The 26011-nt window shown below is 60.2% G+C and overlaps 1 protein-coding gene across 1 annotated transcript; it reads right to left on the bottom strand.

Annotated features, from left to right (window-relative positions):
• Nucleotides 1–60: 60 nt before the first annotated feature.
• DDX18 (DEAD-box helicase 18) lies at nt 61–22912 on the bottom strand. Its single transcript, XM_073563831.1, has 14 exons — nt 22460–22912; nt 14942–15064; nt 14075–14356; nt 13842–13977; nt 12977–13077; nt 12654–12853; nt 12461–12575; nt 12235–12374; nt 9573–9734; nt 9292–9444; nt 9105–9218; nt 8633–8689; nt 8326–8503; nt 61–2104 (listed from the first exon to the last, which is right to left on the bottom strand). Exons 1-14 carry the CDS (start codon nt 22551–22553, stop codon nt 1956–1958), a joined length of 2004 nt encoding a protein of 667 aa, XP_073419932.1. The 5' UTR covers nt 22554–22912; the 3' UTR covers nt 61–1955.
• Between the last annotated feature and the right edge of the window lie 3099 nt (nt 22913–26011).

The raw sequence follows: 26011 nt of genomic DNA, 5'->3' as shown, positions 1-26011 counted from the left end.
GCAGACACTATGTATCTGAGACTTAACAAATTAACATCGCCGCCCTCGATGACCACAGCATTAATAATTGTTAACTTCATTTTGTTTTACAAATAATTGATTACAGTCAATAATATAACAATTGCTACATTCCTTTTAAATAGTTTTTTCCTTAGCTGTAACATTCAGCTCCGTGGTTTGTTCTGCACATACACTGCTGTCACTATGTGTATATAGAAACAGCATTTCAACAAGCACAGGGTTCTGACAGAGCAACGATGCTGGGCCCAAAGGGCATCAGGGCCGACAGTGAGAGCAACGATGCTGGGCCCAAAGGGCATCAGGGCCGACAGTGAGAGCAACGATGCTGGGCCACAGGGCATCAGGGCCGACAGTGAGAGCAACGATGCTGGGCCACAGGGCATCAGGGCCGACAGTGAGAGCAACGATGCTGGGCCACAGGGCATCAGGGCCGACAGAGCAACGATGCTGGGCCACAGGGCCGACAGTGAGAGCAACGATGCTGGGCCACAGGGCATCAGGGCCGACAGTGAGAGCAACGATGCTGGGCCACAGGGCATCAGGGCCGACAGTGAGAGCAACGATGCTGGGCCACAGGGCATCAGGGCCGACAGAGCAACGATGCTGGGCCACAGGGCATCAGGGCCGACAGTGAGAGCAACGATGCTGGGCCACAGGGCATCAGGGCCGACAGTGAGAGCAACGATGCTGGGCCACAGGGCATCAGGGCCGACAGTGAGAGCAACGATGCTGGGCCACAGGGCATCAGGGCCGACAGCGAGAGCAACGATGCTGGGCCACAGGGCATCAGGGCCGACAGCGAGAGCAACGATGCTGGGCCACAGGGCATCAGGGCCGACAGCGAGAGCAACGATGCTGGGCCACAGGGCATCAGGGCCGACAGTGTGAGCAACGATGCTGGGCCACAGGGCATCAGGGCCGACAGTGTGAGCAACGATGCTGGGCCACAGGGCATCAGGGCCGACAGTGTGAGCAACGATGCTGGGCCACAGGGCATCAGGGCCGACAGAGCAACGATGCTGGGCCACAGGGCATCAGGGCCGACAGTGAGAGCAACGATGCTGGGCCACAGGGCATCAGGGCCGACAGTGAGAGCAACGATGCTGGGCCACAGGGCATCAGGGCCGACAGTGAGAGCAACGATGCTGGGCCACAGGGCATCAGGGCAGACAGCGAGAGAAACGATGCTGGGCCACAGGGCATCAGGGCCGACAGCGAGAGCAACGATGCTGGGCCACAGGGCATCAGGGCCGACAGCGAGAGCAACGATGCTGGGCCACAGGGCATCAGGGCCGACAGCGAGAGCAACGATGCTGGGCCACAGGGCATCAGGGCCGACAGCGAGAGCAACGATGCTGGGCCACAGGGCATCAGGGCCGACAGTGAGAGCAACGATGCTGGGCCCAAATGGCATCAGGGCCGACAGTGAGAGCAACGATACTGGGCCACAGGGCATCAGGGCCGACAGAGCAATGATGCTGGGCTACAGGGCATCAGGGCCGACAGTGACTGGTCAGGATAGAAACAGCACAAACCCCCTGATCTCCCCTGCAGCTGCGGGGTGCAGACTACCTGGGTCACCACACGGTCCACTAAACAGAAGAGCTGGGGCCATCTGAGCAGAGACTCAGGAAAAGAGAAAAACCTGGAAGTACAGAAACGCTGGCCCTTTAATGGGTGGCAACATCACAACTCTTACACCCAAGTCCGTGGTCACATGTCCTCATTACACCCCCCCACAATGGCGCGAGGTCCGGCCGACCGGTCACATGACTGTGTGATTCTGGATCCTCTGCCAGCGCTGGACAGAGCAGAGCCTTTATCCTGTGAATTACAAAGCCCCCCGGTATAAGTGTGGCCCCTGGAAACGCGCCTGTAGGAGTCCTGACCACCCCTGCAGTATACCGCTCAGCGGATGCAGGCGCTGGCTGTGATCAGCGTGTGAACTGCCGCCCATCGCTCCGGCCGCCCCGATTCACATGCTTGTAGATCTTTGCTTTCTGCAGATTTTTACACTTTTGGTATCCGAATCCGCCACCTCCGCCGCGTTTCTGGAGCTTCTTCCCACCACTACTGTTAACATCTGAGCATATGGAGTAAAGGAAGAAAACGGAGGAAAATCAGCCGACACCAGCGCGCGGTACGGGGGAAACGCGCCAGCGTCTAGGGGGCTTCCCCTAAAGGGACCCTGGCAGCAGTCTCCTCCTGCAGGACCCAATCTCACCGTCATCCTCAGCGTCACATTCCACAAACTCATCTACAGGGGATTCTCACACAATCAGAATAGCATAGAGTTAATTTATTTCAGTTCTTCAATACAGACAGTGCCTCTCCTCTCTTCTATAGAGTCATCACACCCAGAGTGATCTATTCCACAGGTTTATTTCTGGTAATGATGATGATTGTGGCTTACAGCCAGTGAGAACCCAGAAGTCATTGCCTCAGGAAATGTAGAATACTTTATAACACCAGCCTGAAAAATGATTGTAAAACACCAAGGTTACTTACCGGTAGCTGGTTTTTCCGGAGCCCACGACGGCACACATGAAAGAAGGGATCCGCCCAGCCAGGACAGGAACCCTACTGAAGATAAAAGGGGCGGTACCTCTCCCTCGCTTCAGTTGGTTTACAGAGCACATGAGAGGCCCCCCGGGTTAGTACACATGGTAAAAAACTATCACCACATTATATCAAAAAAAAAAAAAAAAAAAAAAAAACACAACCAAACTATAGTGCACACCAAAGGAGTGAAAAGGGGGGGAATATACGGTGCCGTCATGGGCTCCGGAAAAACCGGCTACCGGTAAGTAACCTTGGTGTTTTCCCGTCTCCCATGACGGCACACGAGAGACTTTTGTAGAATAAGACACCTTAGGGAGGGATCACCACTTGCAGCACCCTTCTACCAAAGGATAGGTCAGTAGAGGAAGATAGATCAAGTCGGTAGTGCTTAAAAAAGGTCAAAGGTGAGGACCAAGTAGCGGCTTTACAAATCTGCTCAATCGACACCTCAGCCTTCTCTGCCCAGGAGGCAGCCACGGCTCTGTTGGAGTGAGCCTTGATGCCTTCTGGAACCGGAGCGCCACTTGCGGAGTAGGATAACATAATGGCCTCCCTGATCCATCTGGCAATGTTACTCTTAGCTACCCCGTACCCTTTTCTACTACCCTGAAAGGCTACAAACAGGGACTGATCTTTCCTCCACTGACTAGTTACTGACATATATTGTACTATGGCTCTCTTTACGTCCAATGTATGGAACTTTTGCTCCCCAGGGTTTCTAGGATTATTACAGAAAGATGGCAAGGAGATTTCCTGAGTCCTATGAAAGTTTTGGACCACCTTGGGGAGATAGGCCGGGTCTGGTCTTAGAACCACTGGGTCATCCAAGATCTGTGTATATGGAGGACATATAGATAGAGCTTGTAGGTCGCTCACTCTTCGGGCTGATGTTAAGGCTACCAGTAAGACAGTTTTAAGTGTAAGTAGCTTTGGTGACAGCTCTAGTCGTGGTTCAAAGGGATCTTTGGTTAAGGCCTCTAAGACTAGGTTGAGGTCCCAGGGTGGTATCTTTGGAATAATGACCGGCCTTGACCTGCCACAGGACTTTATGAATCGGGAAACAAACCTATTGGCTGCTAAGTTGCAGTTATATAGGGCCCCCAAAGCTGAGACTTGGACTTTGAGTGTGTTAGTGGCTAACCCCAGTTGCAGCCCCGACTGTAAGAATTCTAGGATAGGTCCCACTGGCGCTACATCCCCCAAGGGTTCCCCCAGGAAGTCTAGGAACTTTTTCCACGTTGTACCATAGATTTGGGATGTTATAGGTTTCCTACTTTTCAACAGGGTGGAGACTAACCCTGGAGAGAATCCCTGGCGACTCAGTAGCGCCCTCTCAAATTCCAGGCTGCAAGATGGAAGCCTTTCACCTGAGAGTGGACCACTGGTCCCTGGGAAAGCAGGTCTGGAATCTCTGGTAATATCCATGGATCTGTCACTGACATGGGTCTCAGAAGGGAGAACCAAGGCCTCCTTGGCCAAAACGGAGCTATATTTTCTACCCCCTTTATGTGCAGTGCTGTGATGGATAACAGATGTTGTTCTCCTAGCTGGAAGAGTAGATCCGATAATTGCATGAGGCCCCGAGATCTCGTTCCTCCCTGGTGATTGATGTAGGCTACTACTGCCTGATTGTCCGTCATGACCCGGGTGTGGCGGCCCCGAAGTAAGTGAAGGAAATATTTCACGGCTTTTTCCACTGCCCATAGTTTTTACATTTGAACTCTGATCGTTTTCTAGTGAGGACCAGGTCCCCTGTATCGAGTGGGATCTCAGGTGTGCTCCCCATCCTGTGGCACTCTCGTCTGTTGTAATGATGTCCTCGACTGGTTTTTGCCACGGGACACCAACTGTTGGATTCTTTTCTACAGTCCACCAGAGCAGGGAATCTCTTACAGCCACTGAGAGACCTAGTTTGCCTTCTAAATGTCCTTTTAATTGTATCTGTGCTGACAGAACGTCCCACTGTAGTTGTCTTAAGTTGTACTGCGCCCATGCTACTGCGGGTATGCATGATGTCAGTGAGCCTAAAAGGGACATTGCGTTCCTCAGTGTCATATTTGGTCTTTGTATTGCTGTGCGAGCTAGGCCTCTTATCTTGGTCACTTTGTTCTCTGTCAGGAGGCAGCGTTGTCGCTCGGAGTCCAATATCAACCCTAGGAAGGATTGCTCTTTTACTGGGGTTAACCTTGACTTGGGGATGTTTACTATCCATCCTAGTCCTACTAGAATTGCTATCACTTCACTTGATGTGCGCAGTGGGACTCCGACCTCCCTATTACAAGAAAGTCGTCCAGGTATGGGACAATCCCCATGTCCCTGGAACGAAGAAAATACATTACTTCCGCCATCACTTTGGTGAATACTCTGGGGGCTGTAGACAGGCCAAGCGGAAGGGCTGTGTACTGGTAGTGTTTCACCTGCCCCTGGACATAGAGCGCTACTCTCAAATATTTTTGATACTCCCGATGAATTGGGATGTGATAGTGCCATGAGGCAGTGCTGGAACAGGATCTTTGTGGCCGTATTGATTGACTCCATTTTGAAGGAGCAATTGTCTACCCACTGATTGAGCCTCCTCAGGTTGACATTGGTTCTCCAAAAACATATAGCCGGATCCTCTTCTTTCTTTAAAGTCCCAGCTTTTTCTATCTCCCGGGGGACGACCCCTGTTAAATCTCCTCCTCCGAAAGGGCTGCTTTTTAGGTTCTCCTGGAAATCGGGGAAAGCTTTTCTTCCTATCCCCCGCATGTTCCAAAATCTCTTCTAGTTTTTTTCCGAAGAGGAATTGGCCATCGCATGGAATGGAACACAACTTATGCTTAGAGGGTAAATCTCTGGGACACCCTTTAAGCCACAGGGCTCGTCTTGCTGCATTTGACAGGCTTGCTGCTCTAGCTGTCAATCTTGCGGAATCTGCGGAGGAATCCGCTAGGAAAGCTGCTGCTCCGTGTACCAGTGTCAGATTAGACAGAATTTCGTCCCTAGGAACTCTATCCCTGATCTGGTCCTCTATTTGTTGCAGCCAGACCATGAGGGCACGAGCGGTACAGGTACCAGCTATCGCTGGCTTCAATCCACCTGCTGAAGCTTCCCAGATGTGCTTTAGGAAACAGTCTGCTTTTTTATCAAGCGGGTCTTTCAACATGACCGAGTCCTCTACTGGTAGAGATACCTTTTTTTGAGGATTTGGCTACGGCCCCATCAATTTTGGGGACTTTTTCCCAGGTCTCTGAATCCTTTTGTTCAAAAGGGTACCTCCTTTTTGATGTAGAAGGTAAGCTCCCTGACCTCTCAAGAGTTTTCCCCTATAGCCGCTGCCATCTTGGATCCTGGCGCCGCCTCCCGACGTCACGCGGGCACGCCCTGAAGCGGCCGCTCCCGACGCTGCTTTCTCCGTGCTCCAGGATGCAGCAGAGGGGGAGATGGCGGCGCGGCAGCCAAGGCAGAGCCCCAGGCCGTGCTGCTTCTGCGCCCGCTCAGACGCTGAGCCCCCAGGGGACCCGCGGACGGCGCTTCCCTCTCCCGACGCACGGCGCCCAGGACCCTGCCTGTTCTTCCACGCCGGCACGAGAGGGGCAGGTACGTGATCTTCAGTACATGGGTCCCCGTCAGGACAGGAAACCCAACTGAAGCGAGGGAGAGGTACCGCCCCTTTTATCTTCAGTAGGGTTCCTGTCCTGACTGGGCGGATCCCCTCTCTCATGTGTGCCGTCATGGGAGACGGGAAAATCTGAAATGTTGTCCTCCTGAAACGTATGATCAGTAAATGTCCTCAATACTTGGTCAGGGCTCCTCTGCATCAATTACTGCATCAATGCGGCGTGGCATGGAGGTGATCAGCCTGTGGCACTGCTGAGGGGTTATGGAAGCCCAGGTTGCTTTGATAGCAGCCTTCAGTTCGTCTGCATTGTGGGGTCTGGTGTCTCATCTTCCTCCTGACAATACTCCATAGATTCTCCATGGGGTTAAGGTCAGGCGAGTTTGCTGCCAATCAAGCCCAGTGACACTGTTGTGTGTACACCAGGTATTGGTACTTTTGGCAGTGTGGACAGGGGTCAAGTCCTGCTGGAGAATGACATTTCCATCTCCATAAAGCTTGTTGGTAGAGGGAAGCATGAAGAGCTCTAAAATGTCCTGGTAGACGGCTGCGCTGACTTTGGTCTTGATAAAACACAGTGGACCTACACCAGCAGATGACATGGCTCCCCAAACCATCACTGACTGTGGAGACTTCACACTGGACCTCCAGCAGCTTGGATTGTGGCCTCTCCACTCTTCCTCCAGACTCTGGGACCACTGACAACAGTCCGGTTCGTCTTCTCCTTGGCCCAGGTAAGACGCTTCTGGCGTTGTCTATTGGTCATGAGTGGCTGACACAAGGAATGTGACACTTGTAGACCATGTCCTGGATACGTCTGTGTGTGAAGCAATGACTCCAGCAGCAGTCCGCTCCTCGTGAATCTCCCCCACATTACTGTATGGCCTTTTCCTAACAATCCTTTCCAGGCTGCGGTTATCCCGGTGGCTTGTGCTCCTTTTTCTACCACAATTTTTCCTTCCACTCCACTTCCCATTATTATTCTTGGATACAGCGCTCTGTGAACAGCCGGCTTCTTTAGCAATGACCTTTTGTGGCTTCCCCTCCTTGTGGAGTGTGTCAGTGACTGCCTTCTGGACATCTGTCAGGTCAGCAGTCTTCCCCATGATTGTGGAGCTAATGAAACAGACTAAGGGACCTTTATAAACGCATAGGAGCCTGTACAGGGGTTTATTGATAATTATTCTAATTTCCTGAGATAATGACTTTTGGGTTCTCATTGGCTGTAAGCCATAATCATCAACATTACCAGAAATAAACCCGTGAAATAGATCCCTCTGTGTGTAATGACTCTATAGAATAGAGGAGAGTCACTTTTGGTATTGAAGAACTGAAATACATTCACTTTTTCACGATATTCTAATTTTGTGAGAAGCTCCTGTATCCGGACGCCTCTGCATATGCCCAAAACAGCCTGTAAGTGCTCCGGCGAGGTCTATAAATCAGGGCGATCCGATGGGCGTCATAGCAGCGGTACCGGTCCCCCCTCTGCTGCTAAATGTTGTCCTCTCACTGTGATAAAGGTGGATGACGCGATCTGTATAGTCAAAATTTCACAGGCGCAGGGACACCGCCAGCCCGCGCACGGAGGGACACGTCTTTCTGGATCGCGACTACTGGAACCATTTCACCCATATTCTTTCGTTTCCTGCAGCTGGAATTAAACTTTTCTTCTGCAATTTCCTGTGTAACAAAATATGGGTGAAATGGTTCCAGTAAACAGGGACCGGAAAGATGTGTGCCAGTGCATGCGCGGTTAGGTTTTAGGGTATGCCTGCAGTAGGCCGGAGCACAGTGCACCTGCAAGCGATGGTCCCTGCACTGGCGCGAGACCGACACCGCGAAATGATGCCCATCAAACCGCTCGGATTTGCAGACCTCGCTGCAGCACTTAAAGGCTGTTTCGAGGATATACAAGTTTCTAGAATGTGGAGCTGAGGACACCGGTGGGCTTGGGTCATGCATGAACACACTGCTGTTCCCTTTAAAGTCACAGCAGAGTCATCTCTGATCGACCAAACCTGGGTTGTCAGCAAAAGTCCTGGCAAACCCCCAAGTTATGTCGTAACACCTCTTCCCCGGCTCCCCCTTCCTTCAGTGATATCAGAGAGGCCCAACACTATCTGACAGCAGGTAAAGGATACTGAGGTCGACAAACGGCGGGATCCGGAACCCGAAGGAGAGACAGACTTTGGGCAAATCCAAGGTGTTCACGTTGAATATCTGCTTGTGGGAGTGCGAGTCGTACGCCCGGATATAAGCCTTGTACGCCTCCTGCGCAGACTTGTGCAGATAGTAATTCTTCTCTATCAGTTTCTCCAGCTGAAATAAGAAATCATCATCATCGTCATTGTCGTCTCCTTTAGCCCCCGGCGACCCACTAGTTGGGGTCTGTGAGGGACAGGAGAAGATGTATTATTGGTGGTGGTCCAAGCTATGGATGGTCCATACCTGAGACTGGATATCTGAAATTTTATTCCAGGAGAACTCAAACTCACTGAGCGGCACCTGGAACAGAAAATGGATGTGAGTAATGGAGGGGGTGTAGAGGCGGTGGAGTGGCAGGGGGCTGCGCGGTGATGAAGAGGCGGTGGAGTGGCAGGGGGCTGCGCGGTGATGAAGAGGCGGTGGAGTGGCAGGGGGCTGCGCGGTGATGAAGAGGCGGTGGAGTGGCAGAAGGGGGTGTGAGGTGATGAAGAGGCGGTGGAGTGGCAGAAGGGGGTGTGAGGTGATGAAGAGGCGGTGGAGTGGCAGAAGGGGGTGTGAGGGCAGGAGAGGAAGGAAGCAGAGGGAGTGAAGAGGCAGGAAGGGGTGTGGGGAGAGGCAGCAGACGAATGATGGAGGTGGAGGAGTGGCAGGGTCCAGAAGGTGTAGGGAGTGGGGAGAGAAGGAAGCGAAGAGGGGGACGAGGCGATGGACTCACCTTAGCTTGTTTTAGGTATCTCAGGAAGCCAAGCTCCTCGGGACGTAGTATCAGTAAAGCGTGTCCCCGGCCACCAATTCCCCGCGCCGTTCGGCCCACCCTGTGGATATATTCCTGTAGAGAACATCCAGTCACCACTCATCATCCACATCCCCGCCACAATAACACACAATGGTGGGACACTCACCTTGGGGTCATCAGGGGGGTCGTACTGCACAATCCAGTCCACCTCTGGGATGTCCAGTCCTCGGGCGGCAACGTCTGTGCACAAGAGGATCCCAGAGTCTGCGTTGCAGAACTGGAAGAAGGTGGTGGTCCGCTTCGTCTGCTTCTGCTTTCCCTGGAGGAAAAGTGGAAGGACCAAGCATGAAGAAAGGAAATGGGCCACCAGACACGGGGTCTACAGCACAAAAAAGGGAAGGAAGAGTCTCCACCACAACACGAGCCATCTATACTACCCCGACTCACGTGAATGGCCATCACCGGAAGGTCAATGTAGTTCAGGAGCTCGTAGTGGAATTTCACGGACATGCAGGACGAGAAGAAAACCATCATCTTCTTCTTCCGATTCTTCTTTAGGAACGTGAAAAGCAGCAAGAAACGCTTCTCAGAGGGGCAAACTACGTAACCCTGCGCCAGGGACAGAAAATGTCATGTCAGGGGTTCGCTCAGTCTGAGTCCCCGGAGATCACTGGGCACTAAGAGGAGATAAGACCCCTCACCCCACACAACTGCCCATTTATGCCCTTTTGATTTGTTCCTCCTGTTTTCCCAAACTCTGTAATGTTATTTTCCCAAAGACCTCGAGGTGAAAGCGCTTCACTTTTCAGAGACCAATTGTTTTGTTTTAAAAGTTTTAAATGACACCATCCACAATGTACAGGAACACGAGAGACACCCCCCCCCCCCCCCCCGAGTCAGGGGAAAATGGTGAACAACCTGCAACACCGCCGTCTGCTTATTTCTTTGCGGTTTTGTTTTTACCATTTTGTCGGCAAGCGGTCACCAGACAGGAAGCGACAAGTGGACGCAGGGCGGGGGTGAACAGGCAGGCGGCCCCCAGACAGGAGCGACAAGCAGACGCAGGGCAGGGGTGAACAGGCGGGCAGCCCCCAGACAGGAGCAACAAGCAGACGCAGGGCAGGGGTGAACAGGCGGGCAGCCCCCAGACAGGAGCGACAAGCGGACGCAGGACGGGGGTGAACAGGCGGGCCGCCCCCAGACAGGGGCGACAAGCGGACACAGGGCGGGGGTGAACAGGCGGGCGGCCCCTAGACAGGAGAGACAAGCGGGGGCAGGGGAGAACAGGCGGGCGGCCCCCAGACAGGGGCGACAAGCGGACGCAGGGCGGGGGTGAACAGGCGGGCGGCCCCCAGACAGGGGCGACAAGTGGACGCAGGGCGGGGGTGAACAGGCGGGCGGCCCCTAGACAGGGGCGACAAGCGGACGCAGGGCGGGGGAGAACAGGCGGGCGGCCCCCAGACAGGGGCGACAAGCGGACGCAGGGCGGGGGTGAACAGGCGGGCAGCCCTCAGACAGGGGCGACAAGCGGACGCAGTGTGAACAGGTGGGCAGCCCTCAGACAGGGGCGACAAGCGGACGCAGGGCGGGGGTGAATAGGCGGGCGGCCCCCAGACAGGGGCGACAAGCGGACGCAGGGCACGGGTGAACAGGCGGGCAGCCCCCAGACAGGAGTGACAAGCGGACGCAGGGGTGAACAGGCGGGCGGCCCCCAGACAGGGGCGACAAGCGGACGCAGGGCGGGGGTGAACAGGCGGGCGGCCCCCAGACAGGGGCGACAAGCGGACGCAGGGCAGGGGTGAACAGGCGGGCGGCCCCCAGACAGGAGTGACAAGCGGACGCAGGGGTGAACAGGCGGGCGGCCCCCAGACAGGCGCGACAAGCGGACGCAGGGCAGGGGTGAACAGGCGGGCGGCCCCCAGACAGGGGCGACAAGTGGACGCAGGGCGGGGGTGAACAGGCGGGCGGCCCCCAGACAGGGGCGACAAACGGACGCAGGGCGGGGGTGAACAGGCGGGCGGCCCCCAGACAGGGGCGACAAACGGAAGCAGGGCGGGGGTGAACAGGTGTGGGGCCATAGAATCATAGAATCATAGAATCGTAGAGTTGGAAGGGACCTCATGGGCCATCTGGTCCAACCCCCTGCTCAAAGCAGGATTCGCTAAATCATCCCAGTCAGATGTCTGTCCAGCCTCTGTTTGAAGACTTCCATTGAAGGAGAACTCACCACTTCTCGTGGCAGCCTGTTCCACTCATTGATCACTCTAACTGTCAAAAAGTTTTTTCTAATATCTAATCTGTGTCTCTTCCCATTCAGTTTCATCCCATTGCTTCTAGTCTTTCCTTGTGCAAATGAGAATAAAGTTGATCCTTCTACAATGTGACAGCCCTTTAGATATTTGTAGACAGCTATTAAGTCTCCTCTCAGTCTTCTCTTTTGCAAACTAAACATTCCCAAATCCTGCAACCTTTCCTCATAAGACAGGGTTTGCAGACCGGTCACCATTCTGGTCGCTCTTTTCTGAGGGGGCGACAGGACAGAAGTGATGAAGGGGGGAGGGTGGTGTCAACAAGGGTGATGACTGGACAGACGGCAGGTGGTAATTGTATGGGGTTGAGGGTAACAGGCGATGGGAGAGGTCGCTGGACAGGGAAACGGCAGAAGCGATGGAGGGGTTGGGTGGCCGGACGGGGGCGGCAGAGGCGTCCGAGTGGTTGGGTCGCTGGACGGGGCAGCAGAGATGATGGAGGGGTTGGGTCGCCGGACGGGGGCGGCAGAGGTGAGGGAGAGGTTGGGTCACTGGACGGGGCGGCAGAGGTGATGGAGAGGTTGGGTCGCCGGATGGGGGCGGCAGAGGCGTCCGAGTGGTTGGGTGGCCGGACGGGGGTGGCTGAGGTGATAGAGGGGTTGGGTCGCCGGACGGGGCGGCAGAGGTGATGGAGGGGTGGGGTCGCCGGACGGGGCAGAAGAGGTGATGGAGGGGTGGGGTCGCCGGACGGGGCAGCAGAGGTGATGGAGGGGTTGGGTCGCCGGACGGGGTGTCAGTCCTAAACCATCCCCGACCTCCCTCCAATAACGCAGTGGTGGCCACCGGCTGCCGCTACTCACCTGTTCCAGACCCTCCACCGTCGCTGTGTCCTTGTGGTCATCCACACCCACATACAGTGGCTCCTTCTTCAGGGAGATCCGGGCCAAGTCCTCCACCTTCCGGGTCAGAGTGGCAGAGAACAGCATGGTCTGCCGGCGCTCTGTGGGGGCAAGAGACGACCGTCTGCTACATGCATCTACACACTAGAGAGCACGGCGCCCCCCACTGGCGCCAGCGGTCACTCACTTGGCAGGAGGTTGATGATTTGCTTCAGTTCCTGCTCGAACCCGACCTCCAGGATGCGATCGGCCTCGTCGATCACCAGACACTGCAGGTTCTTGTACATGAACCCGGGCGTGTTCTGCAGAGGAGAGAGCGGTCACGATGGCTGCACATTGTGTCCCCGCTGCTGCTCGGGCACACTCCTGCCGCCGCTCACCTGCATGTGGTCCAGGAGCCGCCCAGGGGTCGCCACCACAATGTTAATCCCATTGGCGAGTTTCTGAGCTTCTGCCGAACGATTGCTGCCGCCCATTATCAGCCCATAGGTGTGAACATGATGGGCCATCAGCTCCTTCAGGACCCCGTACGTCTGCATGGCAAGCTCCCGTGTGGGGGACAAGATGAGAACCCCCGTACCTTCAGAGAGAAAACGAAGGGTTAACACAAGCTGCTGCACCGGATCATTGGACATGAGTCAGGAGGTCACACCTCATACCCTCGGGGGTCCTGCCGCCCCACCACAACCAGCTCAGAACTCACCATTCCGGGGCATAAACTTCAGCTTGTAGACCAATTCTATGGCCGGGATGAGGAAAGCGAGAGTTTTACCGCTACCGGTGCGGGCGGCGGCCATGACATCCCTGCAACACAGGAAGAGCGGTTATACCAGGCACGCACCCCCCCCCCCCGTATCCTCACCCACCCCACGTGTGTAACCCCCCCGTATCCTCACCCACCCCACGTGTGTACCCCCCGTATCCTCACCTACCCCGCGTGTGTACCCCCGTATCCCCACACGCCCCACGTGTGTACCCCCCGGCATCCTCACACGCCCCGTGTGTGTACCCCCCGGCATCCTCACACGCCCCGTGTGTGTACCCCCCGGCATCCTCACACGCCCCGTGTGTGTACCCCCCGGCATCCTCACACGCCCCGTGTGTGTACCCCCCGGCATCCTCACACGCCCCGTGTGTGTACCCCCCGGCATCCTCACACACCCCGTGTGTGTACCCCCCGGCATCCTCACACGCCCCGTGTGTGTACCCCCCGGCATCCTCACACGCCCCGTGTGTACCCCCCGGCATCCTCACACGCCCCGTGTGTACCCCCCGGCATCCTCACACGCCCCGTGTGTACCCCCCGGCATCCTCACACGCCCCGTGTGTACCCCCCGGCATCCTCACACGCCCCGTGTGTACCCCCCGGCATCCTCACACGCCCCGTGTGTACCCCCCGGCATCCTCACACGCCCCGTGTGTACCCCCCGGCATCCTCACACGCCCCGTGTGTACCCCCCGGCATCCTCACACGCCCCGTGTGTACCCCCCGGCATCCTCACACGCCCCGTGTGTACCCCCGTATCCTCATACACCCTGTGCGTATGTGCGTTGCATTGGTGGCTCACCGGCCCTCCAGGAGTGGTCGCACAGTTTTATGCTGAATTTCCATCATGTGGGTGAACCCCATCTCCGCCACGGCCCTCAGCGTGTTCTCATTGACGAGATCGGCCAGGGAAGAGAACGCCGTGTCCTCGAACGCCCCTAAATACAAAGCAGAGATGAGCACCGGCCGCCGACACTGGACAGAGCCACATCCACCCATCATGGCGACATCTGCCCAACAGATGGGATCGCTCACCTGTCAGCCCCATGGGTAGTCCAGGCTCCTCCTCCTCACCCGTCTCTGGGCCGCTCACCGCCGGCTCCTCCTCGCCCGGCTCTGGGCCGCTCACCGCCGGCTCCTCCTCCTCGCCCGCCTCTGGGCCGCTCAATGCCGGCTCCTCCTCCTCGCCCGCCTCTGGGCCGCTCACCGCCGGCTCCTCTTCCTCACCTGCCTCTGGGCCGCTCACCGCCGGCTCCTCCTCCTCGCCCGCCTCTGGGCCGCTCACCGCCGGATCCTCATTCTTTGGTCTTTTTGCAGCTAATGAGAAGACACAATCAGATGACCTCACACCGCCGACCGGCCGCCTCTCACGGGACCTTACCCCGCCCACCAGCCGCCTCACATGTGACCTCACCCCGCCCACCGGCAGCCTCACACGGGACCTCACCCCGCCCACCAGCAGCCTCACACGGGACCTCACCCCACCCGACTCACAAAGGACCTTATCCCGCCCACCAGCCGCCTCACACGGGACCTCCCCCGCCCACCAGCCACCTCACATGGGACCTCCACCTCACACGGGGCCTCACCTCGACCACCTCTCATGGGAACTCACCCCGCCCACCTCTCACGGGAACTCACCCCGCCCACCAGCAGCCTCTCACGGGAAATCACCCCGCCCACCCTCACACGGGACCTCACCCCGCCCACCGGCAGCCTCACACGGGACCTCACCCCGCCCACCGGCAGCCTCACACGGGACCTCACCCCGCCCACCGGCAGCCTCACACGGGACCTCACCCCGCCCACCGGCAGCCTCACATAGGACCTCACCCGGGACCTCCCCTGCCCACCGGCCGCCTCACATGGGACCTCCCCCACCCACCTCACACGGGGCCTCACCTCGCTCACCGGCCACCTTCAGCTTCTTTATCTTCTTCCGTTTTATGGTGATGGGGGTCTCCAGCTTCTCTTCCACATCTCTACTAATGGGGGCAGAAGTTCCATCCTCCTCGATCACCTCATCTGGGAAAAGCAGATACCAGCGATCACAGATGTATCCAGGGCAGTCCCTCTCCCCACGGTTTCTCCCCGGCCTCTCCTTCCTACCTCTCCCACCTCTTCCCGGTCTCTCCTTCCTTCTCTCTCCCACCTCTCCCCAGCCTCTCCTTCCTTCTCTCTCCCACCTCTCCCCGGCCTCTCCTTCCTTCTCTCTCCCACCTCTCCCCGGCCTCTCCTTCCTTCTCTCTCCCACCTCTCCCCGGCCTCTCCTTCCTTCTCTCTCCCACCTCTCCCCAGCCTCTCCCTTCTCTCTCCCACCTCTCCCCAGCCTCTCCTTCCTTCTCCCACCTCTCCTTCCTTCTCTCTCCCACCTCTCCACGGCCTCTCCTTCCTTCCTCTCTCTCCCCGGTCTCTACTTCCTTCTCCCCGGACTCTCCACCCTCCTCCCCGGATTCTCCACCCTCCTTCTCCACGGACTCTCCTCCCCCCCTCTCCACGGACTCTCCCCCCCCCCTCTCCACGGACTCTCCCCCCCCCTCTCCACGGACTCTCCCCCCCCCCTCTCCACGGACTCTCCCCCCCCCCTCTCCACGGACTCTCCTCCCCCCCCCTCTCCACGGACTCTCCTCCCCCCCCTCTCCACGGACTCTCCTCCCCCCCCCCCTCTCCACGGACTCTCCTCCCCCCCCCCCTCTCCACGGACTCTCCTCCCCCCCCCCTCCACGGACTCTCCTCCCCCCCCTCTCCCCGGCCTCTCCTTCCTTCTCTCTCCCACCTCTCCCCGGCCTCTCCTTCCTTCTCTCTCCCACCTCTCCCCAGCCTCTCCCTTCTCTCTCCCACCTCTCCCCAGCCTCTCCTTCCTTCTCCCACCTCTCCTTCCTTCTCTCTCCCACCTCTCCACGGCCTCTCCTTCCTTCCTCTCTCTCCCCGGTCTCTACTTCCTTCTCCCCGGACTCTCCACCCTCCTCCCCGGATTCTCCACCCTCCTTCTCCACGGACTCTCCTCCCCCCCTCTCCACGGACTCTCCCCCCCCCTCTCCACGGACTCTCCCCCCCCCCTCTCCACGGACTCTCCCCCCCCCTCTCCACGGACTCTCCCCCCCCCCTCTCCACGGACTCTCCTCCCCCCCCCTCTCCACGGACTCTCCTCCCCCCCCTCTCCACGGACTCTCCTCCCCCCCCCCCTCTCCACGGACTCTCCTCCCCCCCCCCTCCACGGACTCTCCTCCCCCCCCTCTCCACGGACTCTCCTCCCCCCCCTCTCCACGGACTCTCCTCCCCCCCCTCTCCACGGACTCTCCTCCCCCCCCTCTCCACGGACTCTCCTCCCCCCCCTCTCCACGGACTCTCCTCCCCCCCCTCTCCACGGACTCTCCTCCCCCCCCTCTCCACGGACTCTCCTCCCCCCCCTCTCCACGGACTCTCCTCCCCCCCCTCTCCACGGACTCTCCTCCCCCCCCTCTCCACGGACTCTCCTCCCCCCCCTCTCCACGGACTCTCCTCCCCCCCCTCTCCACGGACTCTCCTCCCCCCCCTCTCCACGGACTCTCCTCCCCCCCCTCTCCACGGACTCTCCTCCCCCCCCCCTCTCCACGGACTCTGCTCCCCCCCCCTCTCCACGGACTCTGCTCCCCCCCCCTCTCCACGGACTCTGCTCCCCCCCCCTCTCCACGGACTCTCCTCCCCCCCCTCACCACGGACTCTCCTCCCCCCCTCTCCACGGACTCTCCTCCCCCCCTCTCCCCGGACTCGCCTCTGTTATGAATGGGTCACCGAGGAGAAAAAGGCAAAACAAGCTAAGCCACAGAAAACCAGAGAGGTTGGTAACTATACAGATTGCAGATCTCTGATCTTACCACACAACTAGCAGTAGCCGTGGAGCGTGTCTACGATGAACCTAGACGCCTCGTCACGGCCGGAGGACTAAATAAGCCTGAAGCAAGAAAAGGGAAAACTAACTGCCCCAGAGCAGACCCCAAAGGAAAGATAGCCCCCACACATGTATTGACGGTGAAAAAAGATGAAAACACAAACACAGGCAGGAAAATAGGCTGAGCAAACGATGGGGCCCGACTAACTAGACAGGAAAAGGAAGACACTGTCTGCAACCTGCAAAAAACCCTACAAAAATCATGTCCAACACTTCTGATAGCAAAATTAACCCTGAAGTCACTAGACTTCTCCCACTATATCAGCACTCTGAAATATTCTGAGACAGAGCAAATAGAGACCAAACTAGTAAGGGACAAAAAGCCAATTGGCAAAATACTGATAAGAGTGGAAATTCAGCACAGCCCCCAGCCGGAGCTGGCTGACCACACAAAAACTGAATAGACCAACAAAATCAAGTGTGAACATTAGCAGAAAAACTTAGCTTTAGATGACTGGAACAGAGCTGAAAACCAAGAGCTGACAAGCCAGAAGGAATCACCAGCAACTGAATAGGGCGTCAGCTGTCTTAAATCCAATCTGAGAATCCTGAGATCCAATCGTCATCCTCATTCTCAGGTGGCAGATCTCCACCGATCAAACCAGCCGCACCACCTCCCGACACCACCAGAGGGAGTCCAGAAGGGGAACCAGAGAATTAACTCACAACACTCCTCCCTCCCTCTCCCCAGCCTCTCCTCCCCTTCTCCCTCCTCCCCTCTCTCCCCTCCTCCTTCTCTCTCCCCGGCCTCTCCTCTCCCCCACCCCGTTCTCTCCTCTTTCTCACCGGCCTCGCCTCTCCTCTCTCTCACCCCAGCCTCGCCTCTCCTCTCTCCCCGGCCTCTCCTCCCTCTCTCACCCCCGCCTCTCCCTCCCCGGCCTCTCCTCCCTCCCCGGCCTCTCCTCCCCTCTCTCTCCCTCCCCGGCCTCTCCTCTCCTCTCTCTCCCTCCCCGGCCTCTCCTCTCCTCCCTCTCCCTCCTCGGCCTCTCCTCTCCTCCCTCTCCCTCCTCGGCCTCTCCTCTCCTCCCTCTCCCTCCTCGGCCTCTCCTCTCCTCCCTCTCCCTCCTCGGCCTCTCCTCTCCTCCCTCTCCCTCCTCGGCCTCTCCTCTCTCTCCCTCCTCGGCCTCTCCTCCCCTCCCCCCGGCCTCTCCTCCCCTCCCCCCGGCCTCTCCTCTCTCTCCCTCCTCGGCCTCTCCTCCCCTCCCCCCGGCCTCTCCTCCCCTCCCCCCGGCCTCTCCTCCCCTCCCCTCGGCCTCTCCTCCCCTCTCTCTCTCTCTCCCTCCCCCCGGCCTCTCCTCCTCCCCTCTCTCTCTCTCCCCCCCCCCCCGGCCTCTCCTCCTCCCCTCTCTCTCTCTCCCCCCCCCCCCGGCCTCTCCTCCTCCCCTCTCTCTCTCTCCCCCCCCCCCCCCGGCCTCTCCTCCTCCCCTCTCTCTCTCTCTCCCCCCCCCCGGCCTCTCCTCCTCCCCTCTCTCTCTCCCCCCCCCCCCGGCCTTTCCTCCTCCCCTCTCTCTCTCTCTCTCTCCCCCCCCCCGGCCTCTCCTCCTCCCCTCTCTCTCTCCCCCCCCCCCCCCGGCCTTTCCTCCTCCCCTCTCTCTCTCTCTCCCCCCCCCCCCCGGCCTCTCCTCCTCCCCTCTCTCTCTCCCCCCCCCCGGCCTCTCCTCCTCCCCTCTCTCTCTCCCCCCCCCCGGCCTCTCCTCCTCCCCTCTCTCTCTCTCCCCCCCCCCCGGCCTCTCCTCCTCCCCTCTCTCTCTCTCCCCCCCCCCCGGCCTCTCCTCCTCCCCTCTCTCTCTCTCTCTCTCCCCCCCCCCCCCGGCCTCTCCTCCTCCCCTCTCTCTCTCTCTCTCTCCCCCCCCCCCCCCGGCCTCTCCTCCTCCCCTCTCTCTCTCTCTCTCTCCCCCCCCCCCCCCGGCCTCTCCTCCTCCCCTCTCTCTCTCTCTCTCTCCCCCCCCCCCCGGCCTCTCCTCCTCCCCTCTCTCTCTCTCTCTCTCCCCCCCCCCCCGGCCTCTCCTCCTCCTCTCTCTCTCTCTCTCTCTCTCCCCCCCCCCCGGCCTCTCCTCCTCCCCTCTCTCTCTCTCTCTCTCCCCCCCCCCCCCGGCCTCTCCTCCTCCCCTCTCTCTCTCTCTCTCTCCCCCCCCCCCCGGCCTCTCCTCCTCCCCTCTCTCTCTCTCTCTCTCTCTCCCCCCCCCCCCGGCCTCTCCTCCTCCCCTCTCTCTCTCTCTCTCTCCCCCCCCCCCCGGCCTCTCCTCCTCCCCTCTCTCTCTCCCTCCCCCCCCCGGCCTCTCCTCCTCCTCTCTCTCTCTCTCCCCCCCCCCCGGCCTCTCCTCCTCCTCTCTCTCTCTCTCTCTCTCTCTCTCTCTCCCCCCCCCCCGGCCTCTCCTCCTCCCCTCTCTCTCTCTCTCTCTCTCCCCCCCCCCCGGCCTCTCATCCTCCTCTCTCTCTCTCCCCCCCCCCCCCGGCCTCTCATCCTCCTCTCTCTCCCCCCCCGGCCTCTCCTCCTCCTCTCTCTCTCTCTCCCCCCGGCCTCTCCTCCTCCTCTTCCTCCTCCTCCTCTCTCTCTCCCCCCCCCCCGGCCTCTCCTCCTCCTCTTCCTCCTCCTCCTCTCTCTCTCCCCCCCCCCCGGCCTCTCCTCCTCCTCCTCTCTCTCCCCCCCCCCCGGCCTCTCCTCCTCCTCTTCTCTCTCCCCCCCCCCGGCCTCTCCTCCTCCTCTTCTCTCTCCCCCCCCCCGGCCTCTCCTCCTCCTCTCTCTCTCTCCCCCCCCCCCCCCGGCCTCTCCTCCTCCTCCTCTCTCTCTCTCCCCCCCCCGGCCTCTCCTCCTCCCCCCCCTCTCTCTCTCTCTCTCTCTCTCTCTGTCTCTCTCTCTCCCCGGCCTCTCCTCCTCCCCCCTCTCTCTCTCTCTCTCCCCCCCCCCCCGGCCTCTCCTCCTCCTCTCTCTCTCCCCCCCCCCCGGCCTCTCCTCCTCCTCTCTCTCTCTCCCCCCCCCCCCGGCCTCTCCTCCTCCTCTCTCTCTCTCCCCCCCCCCCCCGGCCTCTCCTCCTCCTCTCTCTCTCTCCCCCCCCCCCGGCCTCTCCTCCTCCTCTCTCTCTCTCCCCCCCCCCCCGGCCTCTCCTCCTCCTCTCTCTCTCCCCCCCCCCGGCCTCTCCTCCTCCCCTCTCTCTCTCCCCCCCCCGGCCTCTCCTCCTCCCTCTCTCTCTCTCTCCCCCCCCCGGCCTCTCCTCCTCCCTCTCTCTCTCTCTCCCCCCCCCGGCCTCTCCTCCTCCCTCTCTCTCTCTCTCCCCCCCCCGGCCTCTCCTCCTCCCTCTCTCTCTCTCTCTCCCCCCCGGTCTCTCCTCCTCCCTCTCTCTCTCTCTCTCCCCCCCGGTCTCTCCTCCTCCCTCTCTCTCTCTCCCCCCCGGTCTCTCCTCCTCCCTCTCTCTCTCTCCCCCCGGCCTCTCCTCCTCCCTCTCTCTCTCTCCCCCCGGCCTCTCCTCCTCCCTCTCTCTCTCTCCCCCCGGCCTCTCCTCCTCCCTCTCTCTCTCTCCCCCCGGCCTCTCCTCCTCCCTCTCTCTCTCTCCCCCCGGCCTCTCCTCCTCCCTCTCTCTCTCTCCCCCCGGCCTCTCCTCCTCCCTCTCTCTCTCTCCCCCCGGCCTCTCCTCCTCCCTCTCTCTCTCTCCCCCCGGCCTCTCCTCCTCCCTCTCTCTCTCTCCCCCCGGCCTCTCCTCCTCCCTCTCTCTCTCTCCCCCCGGCCTCTCCTCCTCCCTCTCTCTCTCTCCCCCCGGCCTCTCCTCCTCCCTCTCTCTCTCTCCCCCCGGCCTCTCCTCCTCCCTCTCTCTCTCTCCCCCCGGCCTCTCCTCCTCCCTCTCTCTCTCTCCCCCCGGCCTCTCCTCCTCCCTCTCTCTCTCTCCCCCCGGCCTCTCCTCCTCCCTCTCTCTCTCTCCCCCCGGCCTCTCCTCCTCCCTCTCTCTCTCTCCCCCCGGCCTCTCCTCCTCCCTCTCTCTCTCTCCCCCCGGCCTCTCCTCCTCCCTCTCTCTCTCTCCCCCCGGCCTCTCCTCCTCCCTCTCTCTCTCTCCCCCCGGCCTCTCCTCCTCCCTCTCTCTCTCTCCCCCCGGCCTCTCCTCCTCCCTCTCTCTCTCTCCCCCCGGCCTCTCCTCCTCCCTCTCTCTCTCTCCCCCCGGCCTCTCCTCCTCCCTCTCTCTCTCCCCCCCCGGCCTCTCCTCCTCCCTCTCTCTCTCCCCCCCCGGCCTCTCCTCCTCCCTCTCTCTCTCCCCCCCCGGCCTCTCCTCCTCCCTCTCTCTCTCTCTCTCTCCCCCCGGCCTCTCCTCCTCTCTCTCTCTCTCTCTCTCCCCGGCCTCTCCTCTCCCCCCGGCCTCTCCTCTCTCCCCGGCCTCTCCTCCCCTCTCTCCCCGGCCTCTCCTCCTCCCTCTCTCTCCCCCCGGCCTCTCCTCCTCTCTCTCTCTCTCTCCCCCCGGCCTCTCCTCCTCCCTCTCTCTCTCTCCCCCCGGCCTCTCCTCCTCTCTCTCTCTCTCTCTCCCCCCGGCCTCTCCTCCTCCCTCTCTCTCTCTCCCCCCGGCCTCTCCTCCTCTCTCTCTCTCTCTCCCCCCGGCCTCTCCTCCTCCCTCTCTCTCTCTCCCCCCGGCCTCTCCTCCTCTCTCTCTCTCTCTCCCCCCGGCCTCTCCTCCTCCCTCTCTCTCTCTCCCCCCGGCCTCTCCTCCTCCCTCTCTCTCTCTCTCTCCCCCCGGCCTCTCCTCCTCCCTCTCTCTCTCTCTCTCTCCCCCCGGCCTCTCCTCCTCTCTCTCTCTCTCTCTCTCCCCGGCCTCTCCTCTCCCCCCGGCCTCTCCTCTCTCCCCGGCCTCTCCTCCCCTCTCTCCCCGGCCTCTCCTCCTCCCTCTCTCTCCCCCCGGCCTCTCCTCCTCTCTCTCTCTCTCTCCCCCCGGCCTCTCCTCCTCCCTCTCTCTCTCTCCCCCCGGCCTCTCCTCCTCTCTCTCTCTCTCTCTCCCCCCGGCCTCTCCTCCTCCCTCTCTCTCTCTCCCCCCGGCCTCTCCTCCTCTCTCTCTCTCTCTCCCCCCGGCCTCTCCTCCTCCCTCTCTCTCTCTCCCCCCGGCCTCTCCTCCTCTCTCTCTCTCTCTCCCCCCGGCCTCTCCTCCTCCCTCTCTCTCTCTCCCCCCGGCCTCTCCTCCTCCCTCTCTCTCTCTCTCTCCCCCCGGCCTCTCCTCCTCCCTCTCTCTCTCTCTCTCCCCCCGGCCTCTCCTCCTCCCTCTCTCTCTCTCTCTCCCCCCGGCCTCTCCTCCTCCCTCTCTCTCTCTCTCTCCCCCCGGCCTCTCCTCCTCTCTCTCTCTCTCTCCCCCCGGCCTCTCCTCCCTCCCTCTCTCTCTCTCTCTCCCCGGCCTCTCCTCTCCTCTCTCCCCGGCCTCTCCTCCCCTCTCTCCCCCCGGCCTCTCCTCTCTCCCCGGCCTCTCCTCTCCTCTCTCCCCGGCCTCTCCTCTCTCCCCGGCCTCTCCTCTCCTCTCTCTCACCTTCTGCTTTTCTCTCCTTCTGGTTTCTTCTCCGGATTTTCTCGTTTCTCTTCTGCAGTTTCCTCCGCAGCAGTTTCATCTGTAGATCCGCCATGCTGGATGCACGTGAGACGCCGGAAGTGACGTAGGAAATAACGGGTCCTTCCAGGTGACTGAGCTGTCCTGTGCGATGCCTGACTGTATGTTTGCGGGGTCCTGCCAGGTGACTGAGCTGTCCTGTGCGATGCCTGACTGTGCGTGTGCGGGGACCTGCCAGGTGACTGAGCTGTCCTGTGCGATGCCTGACTGTATGTGTGCGGGGTCCTGCCAGGTGACTGAGCTGTCCTGTGCGATGCCTGACTGTACGTGTGCGGGGTCCGTCCAGGTGACTGAGCTGTCCCGTGCGATGCCTGACAGTGCGTGTGCGGGGTCCTGCCAGGTGACTGAGCTGTCCTGTGCGATGCCTGACAGTGCGTGTGCGGGGTCCTGCCAGGTGACTGAGCTGTCCTGTGCGATGCCTGACTGTATGTGTGCGGGGACCTGCCAGGTGACTGAGCTGTCCTGTGCGATGCCTGACAGTGCGTGTGCGGGGTCCTGCCAGGTGACTGAGCTGTCCTGTGCGATGCCTGACTGTGCGTGTGCGGGGACCTGCCAGGTGACTGAGCTGTCCTGTGCGATGCCTGACTGTATGTGTGCGGAGGCCTTCCAGGTGACTGAGCTGTCCTGTGTGATGCCTGACTGTGCGTGTGCGGGGTCCTGCCAGGTGACTGAGCTGTCCTGTGCGATGCCTGACTGTGCGTGTGCGGGGTCCTGCCAGGTGACTGAGCTGTCCTGTGCGATGCCTGACTGTATGTGTGCGGGGACCTGCCAGGTGACTGAGCTGTCCTGTGCGATGCCTGACTGTGCGTGTGCGGGGTCCTGCCAGGTGACTGAGCTGTCCTGTGCGATGCCTGACTGTATGTGTGCGTGGTCCTGCCAGGTGACTGAGCTGTTGTGTGCAATGCCTGACTGTATGTGTGCGGGGTCCTGCCAGGTGACTGAGCTGTCCTGTGCGATGCCTGACTGTGCGTGTGCGGGGTCCTGCCAGGTGACTGAGCTGTCCTGTGCGATGCCTGACTGTGCGTGTGCGGGGACCTGCCAGGTGACTGAGCTGTCCTGTGCGATGCCTGACTGTGCGTGTGCGGGGTCCTGCCAGGTGACTGAGCTGTCCTGTGCGATGCCTGACTGTACGTGTGCGGTGTCCTTCCAGGTGACTGAGCTGTCCTGTGCGATGCCTGACTGTACGGTTGCGGTGTCCTTCCAGGTGACTGAGCTGTCCTGTGCGATGCCTGACTGTGCGTGTGCGGGGACCTGCCAGGTGACTGAGCTGTCCTGTGCAATGCCTGACTGTATGTGTGCGGGGTCCTGCCAGGTGACTGAGCTGTCCTGTGCGATGCCTGACTGTGCGTGTGCGGGGTCCTGCCAGGTGACTGAGCTGTCCTGTGCGATGCCTGACTGTACGTGTGCGGAGGCCTGCCAGGTGACTGAGCTGTCCTGTGCGATGCCTTACTGTACGGTTGCGGTGTCCTTCCAGGTGACTGAGCTGTCCTGTGCGATGCCTGACTGTGCGTGTGCGGGGACCTGCCAGGTGACTGAGCTGTCCTGTGCAATGCCTGACTGTATGTGTGCGGGGTCCTGCCAGGTGACTGAGCTGTCCTGTGCGATGCCTGACTGTGCGTGTGCGGGGACCTGCCAGGTGACTGAGCTGTCCTGTGCAATGCCTGACTGTATGTGTGCGGGGTCCTGCCAGGTGACTGAGCTGTCCTGTGCGATGCCTGACTGTGCGTGTGCGGGGTCCTGCCAGGTGACTGAGCTGTCCTGTGCGATGCCTGACTGTACGTGTGCGGGGACCTTCCAGGTGACTGAGCTGTCCTGTGCGATGCCTTACTGTACGGTTGCGGTGTCCTTCCAGGTGACTGAGCTGTCCTGTGCGATGCCTGACTGTGCGTGTGCGGGGACCTGCCAGGTGACTGAGCTGTCCTGTGCAATGCCTGACTGTATGTGTGCGGGGTCCTGCCAGGTGACTGAGCTGTCCTGTGCGATGCCTGACTGTGCGTGTGCGGGGTCCTGCCAGGTGACTGAGCTGTCCTGTGCGATGCCTGACTGTGCGTGTGCGGGGACCTGCCAGGTGACTGAGCTGTCCTGTGCGATGCCTGACTGTGCGTGTGCGGGGTCCTGCCAGGTGACTGAGCTGTCCTGTGCGATGCCTGACTGTACGTGTGCGGGGACCTTCCAGGTGAATGAGCTGTCCTGTGCAATGCCTGACTGTGCGTGTGCGGGGTCCTGCCAGGTGACTGAGCTGTCCTGTGCGATGCCTGACTGTACGTGTGCGGAGGCCTGCCAGGTGACTGAGCTGTCCTGTGCGATGCCTGACTGTGCGTGTGCGGGGTCCTGCCAGGTGACTGAGCTGTCCTGTGCGATGCCTGACTGTACGGTTGCGGTGTCCTTCCAGGTGACTGAGCTGTCATGTGCGATGCCTGACTGTGCATGTGCGGAGGCCTTCCAGGTGACTGAGCTGTCCTGTGCGATGCCTGACTGTGCGTGTGCGGGGTCCTTCCAGGTGAATGAGCTGTCCTGTGCAATGCCTGACTGTATGTGTGCGGGGTCCTGCCAGGTGACTGAGCTGTCCTGTGCGATGCCTGACTGTGCGTGTGCGGAGGCCTTCCAGGTGAATGAGCTGTCCTGTGCAATGCCTGACTGTATGTGTGCGGGGACCTTCCAGGTGACTGAGCTGTCCTGTGCGATGCCTGACAGTACGTGTGCGGTGTCCTTCCAGGTGACTGAGCTGTCCTGTGCGATGCCTGACTGTGCGTGTGCGGGGTCCTTCCAGGTGACTGAGCTGTCCTGTGCGATGCCTGACTGTGCGTGTGCGGGGTCCTGCCAGGTGACTGAGCTGTCCTGTGTGATGCCTGACTGTGCGTGTGCGGAGGCCTTCCAGGTGACTGAGCTGTCCTGTGCGATGCCTGACTGTATGTGTGCGGGGTCCTTCCAGGTGACTGAGCTGTCCTGTGTGATGCCTGACTGTGCGTGTGCGGAGGCCTGCCAGGTGACTGAGCTGTCCTGTGTGATGCCTGACTGTGTGTGTGCAGGGTCCTTCCAGGTGACTGAGCTGTCCTTTGCGATGCCTGACTGTACGTGTGCGGGGTCCTTCCAGGTGACTGAGCTGTCGTGTGCGATGGCTGACTGTACGGTTGCGGAGGCCTTCCAGGTGACTGAGCTGTCCTGTGCGATGCCTGACTGTGCGTTTGCGGGGACCATCCAGGTGACTGAGCTGTCCTGTGCGATGCCTGACTGTACGTGTGCGGGGTCCTTCCAGGTGACTGAGCTGTCCTGTGCGATGCCTGACTGTGCGTGTGCGTGGTCCTTCCAGGTGACTGAGCTGTCCTGTGTGATGCCTGACTGTGCGTGTGCGGAGGCCTTCCAGGTGACTGAGCTGTCCTGTGCGATGCCTGACTGTACGTGTGCGGAGGAGGCCTTTCAGGTGACTGAGCTGTCCTGTGCGATGCCTGACTGTGCGTGTGCGGGGTCCTTCCA

Source organism: Dendrobates tinctorius, unplaced genomic scaffold (assembly GCF_039654945.1).
Source record: "Dendrobates tinctorius isolate UK_male_01 unplaced genomic scaffold, ASM3965494v1 ptg000403l, whole genome shotgun sequence".
Lineage (NCBI taxonomy): Eukaryota > Metazoa > Chordata > Amphibia > Anura > Dendrobatidae > Dendrobates > Dendrobates tinctorius.
The sequence above is the reverse complement of the archived record's forward strand: the minus strand, read 5'-3'. Positions and strand labels throughout refer to the sequence as shown.

What these genes read in the sequence shown, in the direction of transcription:
- DDX18 (XM_073563831.1), bottom strand. Translation starts at nt 22,553, where the DNA reads ATGGCGGATCTACAGATGAAACTGCTGCGGAGGAAACTGCAGAAGAGA. An exon ending in GAAGTTTATGCCCCGGAATG is followed by an intron (nt 12,854 to 12,976) that starts GTGAGTTCTGAG and finishes TTCTCTCTGAAG; the next exon opens with GTACGGGGGTTCTCATCTTG. An exon ending in GATACCTAAAACAAGCTAAG is followed by an intron (nt 8,690 to 9,104) that starts GTGAGTCCATCG and finishes TTTCTGTTCCAG; the next exon opens with GTGCCGCTCAGTGAGTTTGA.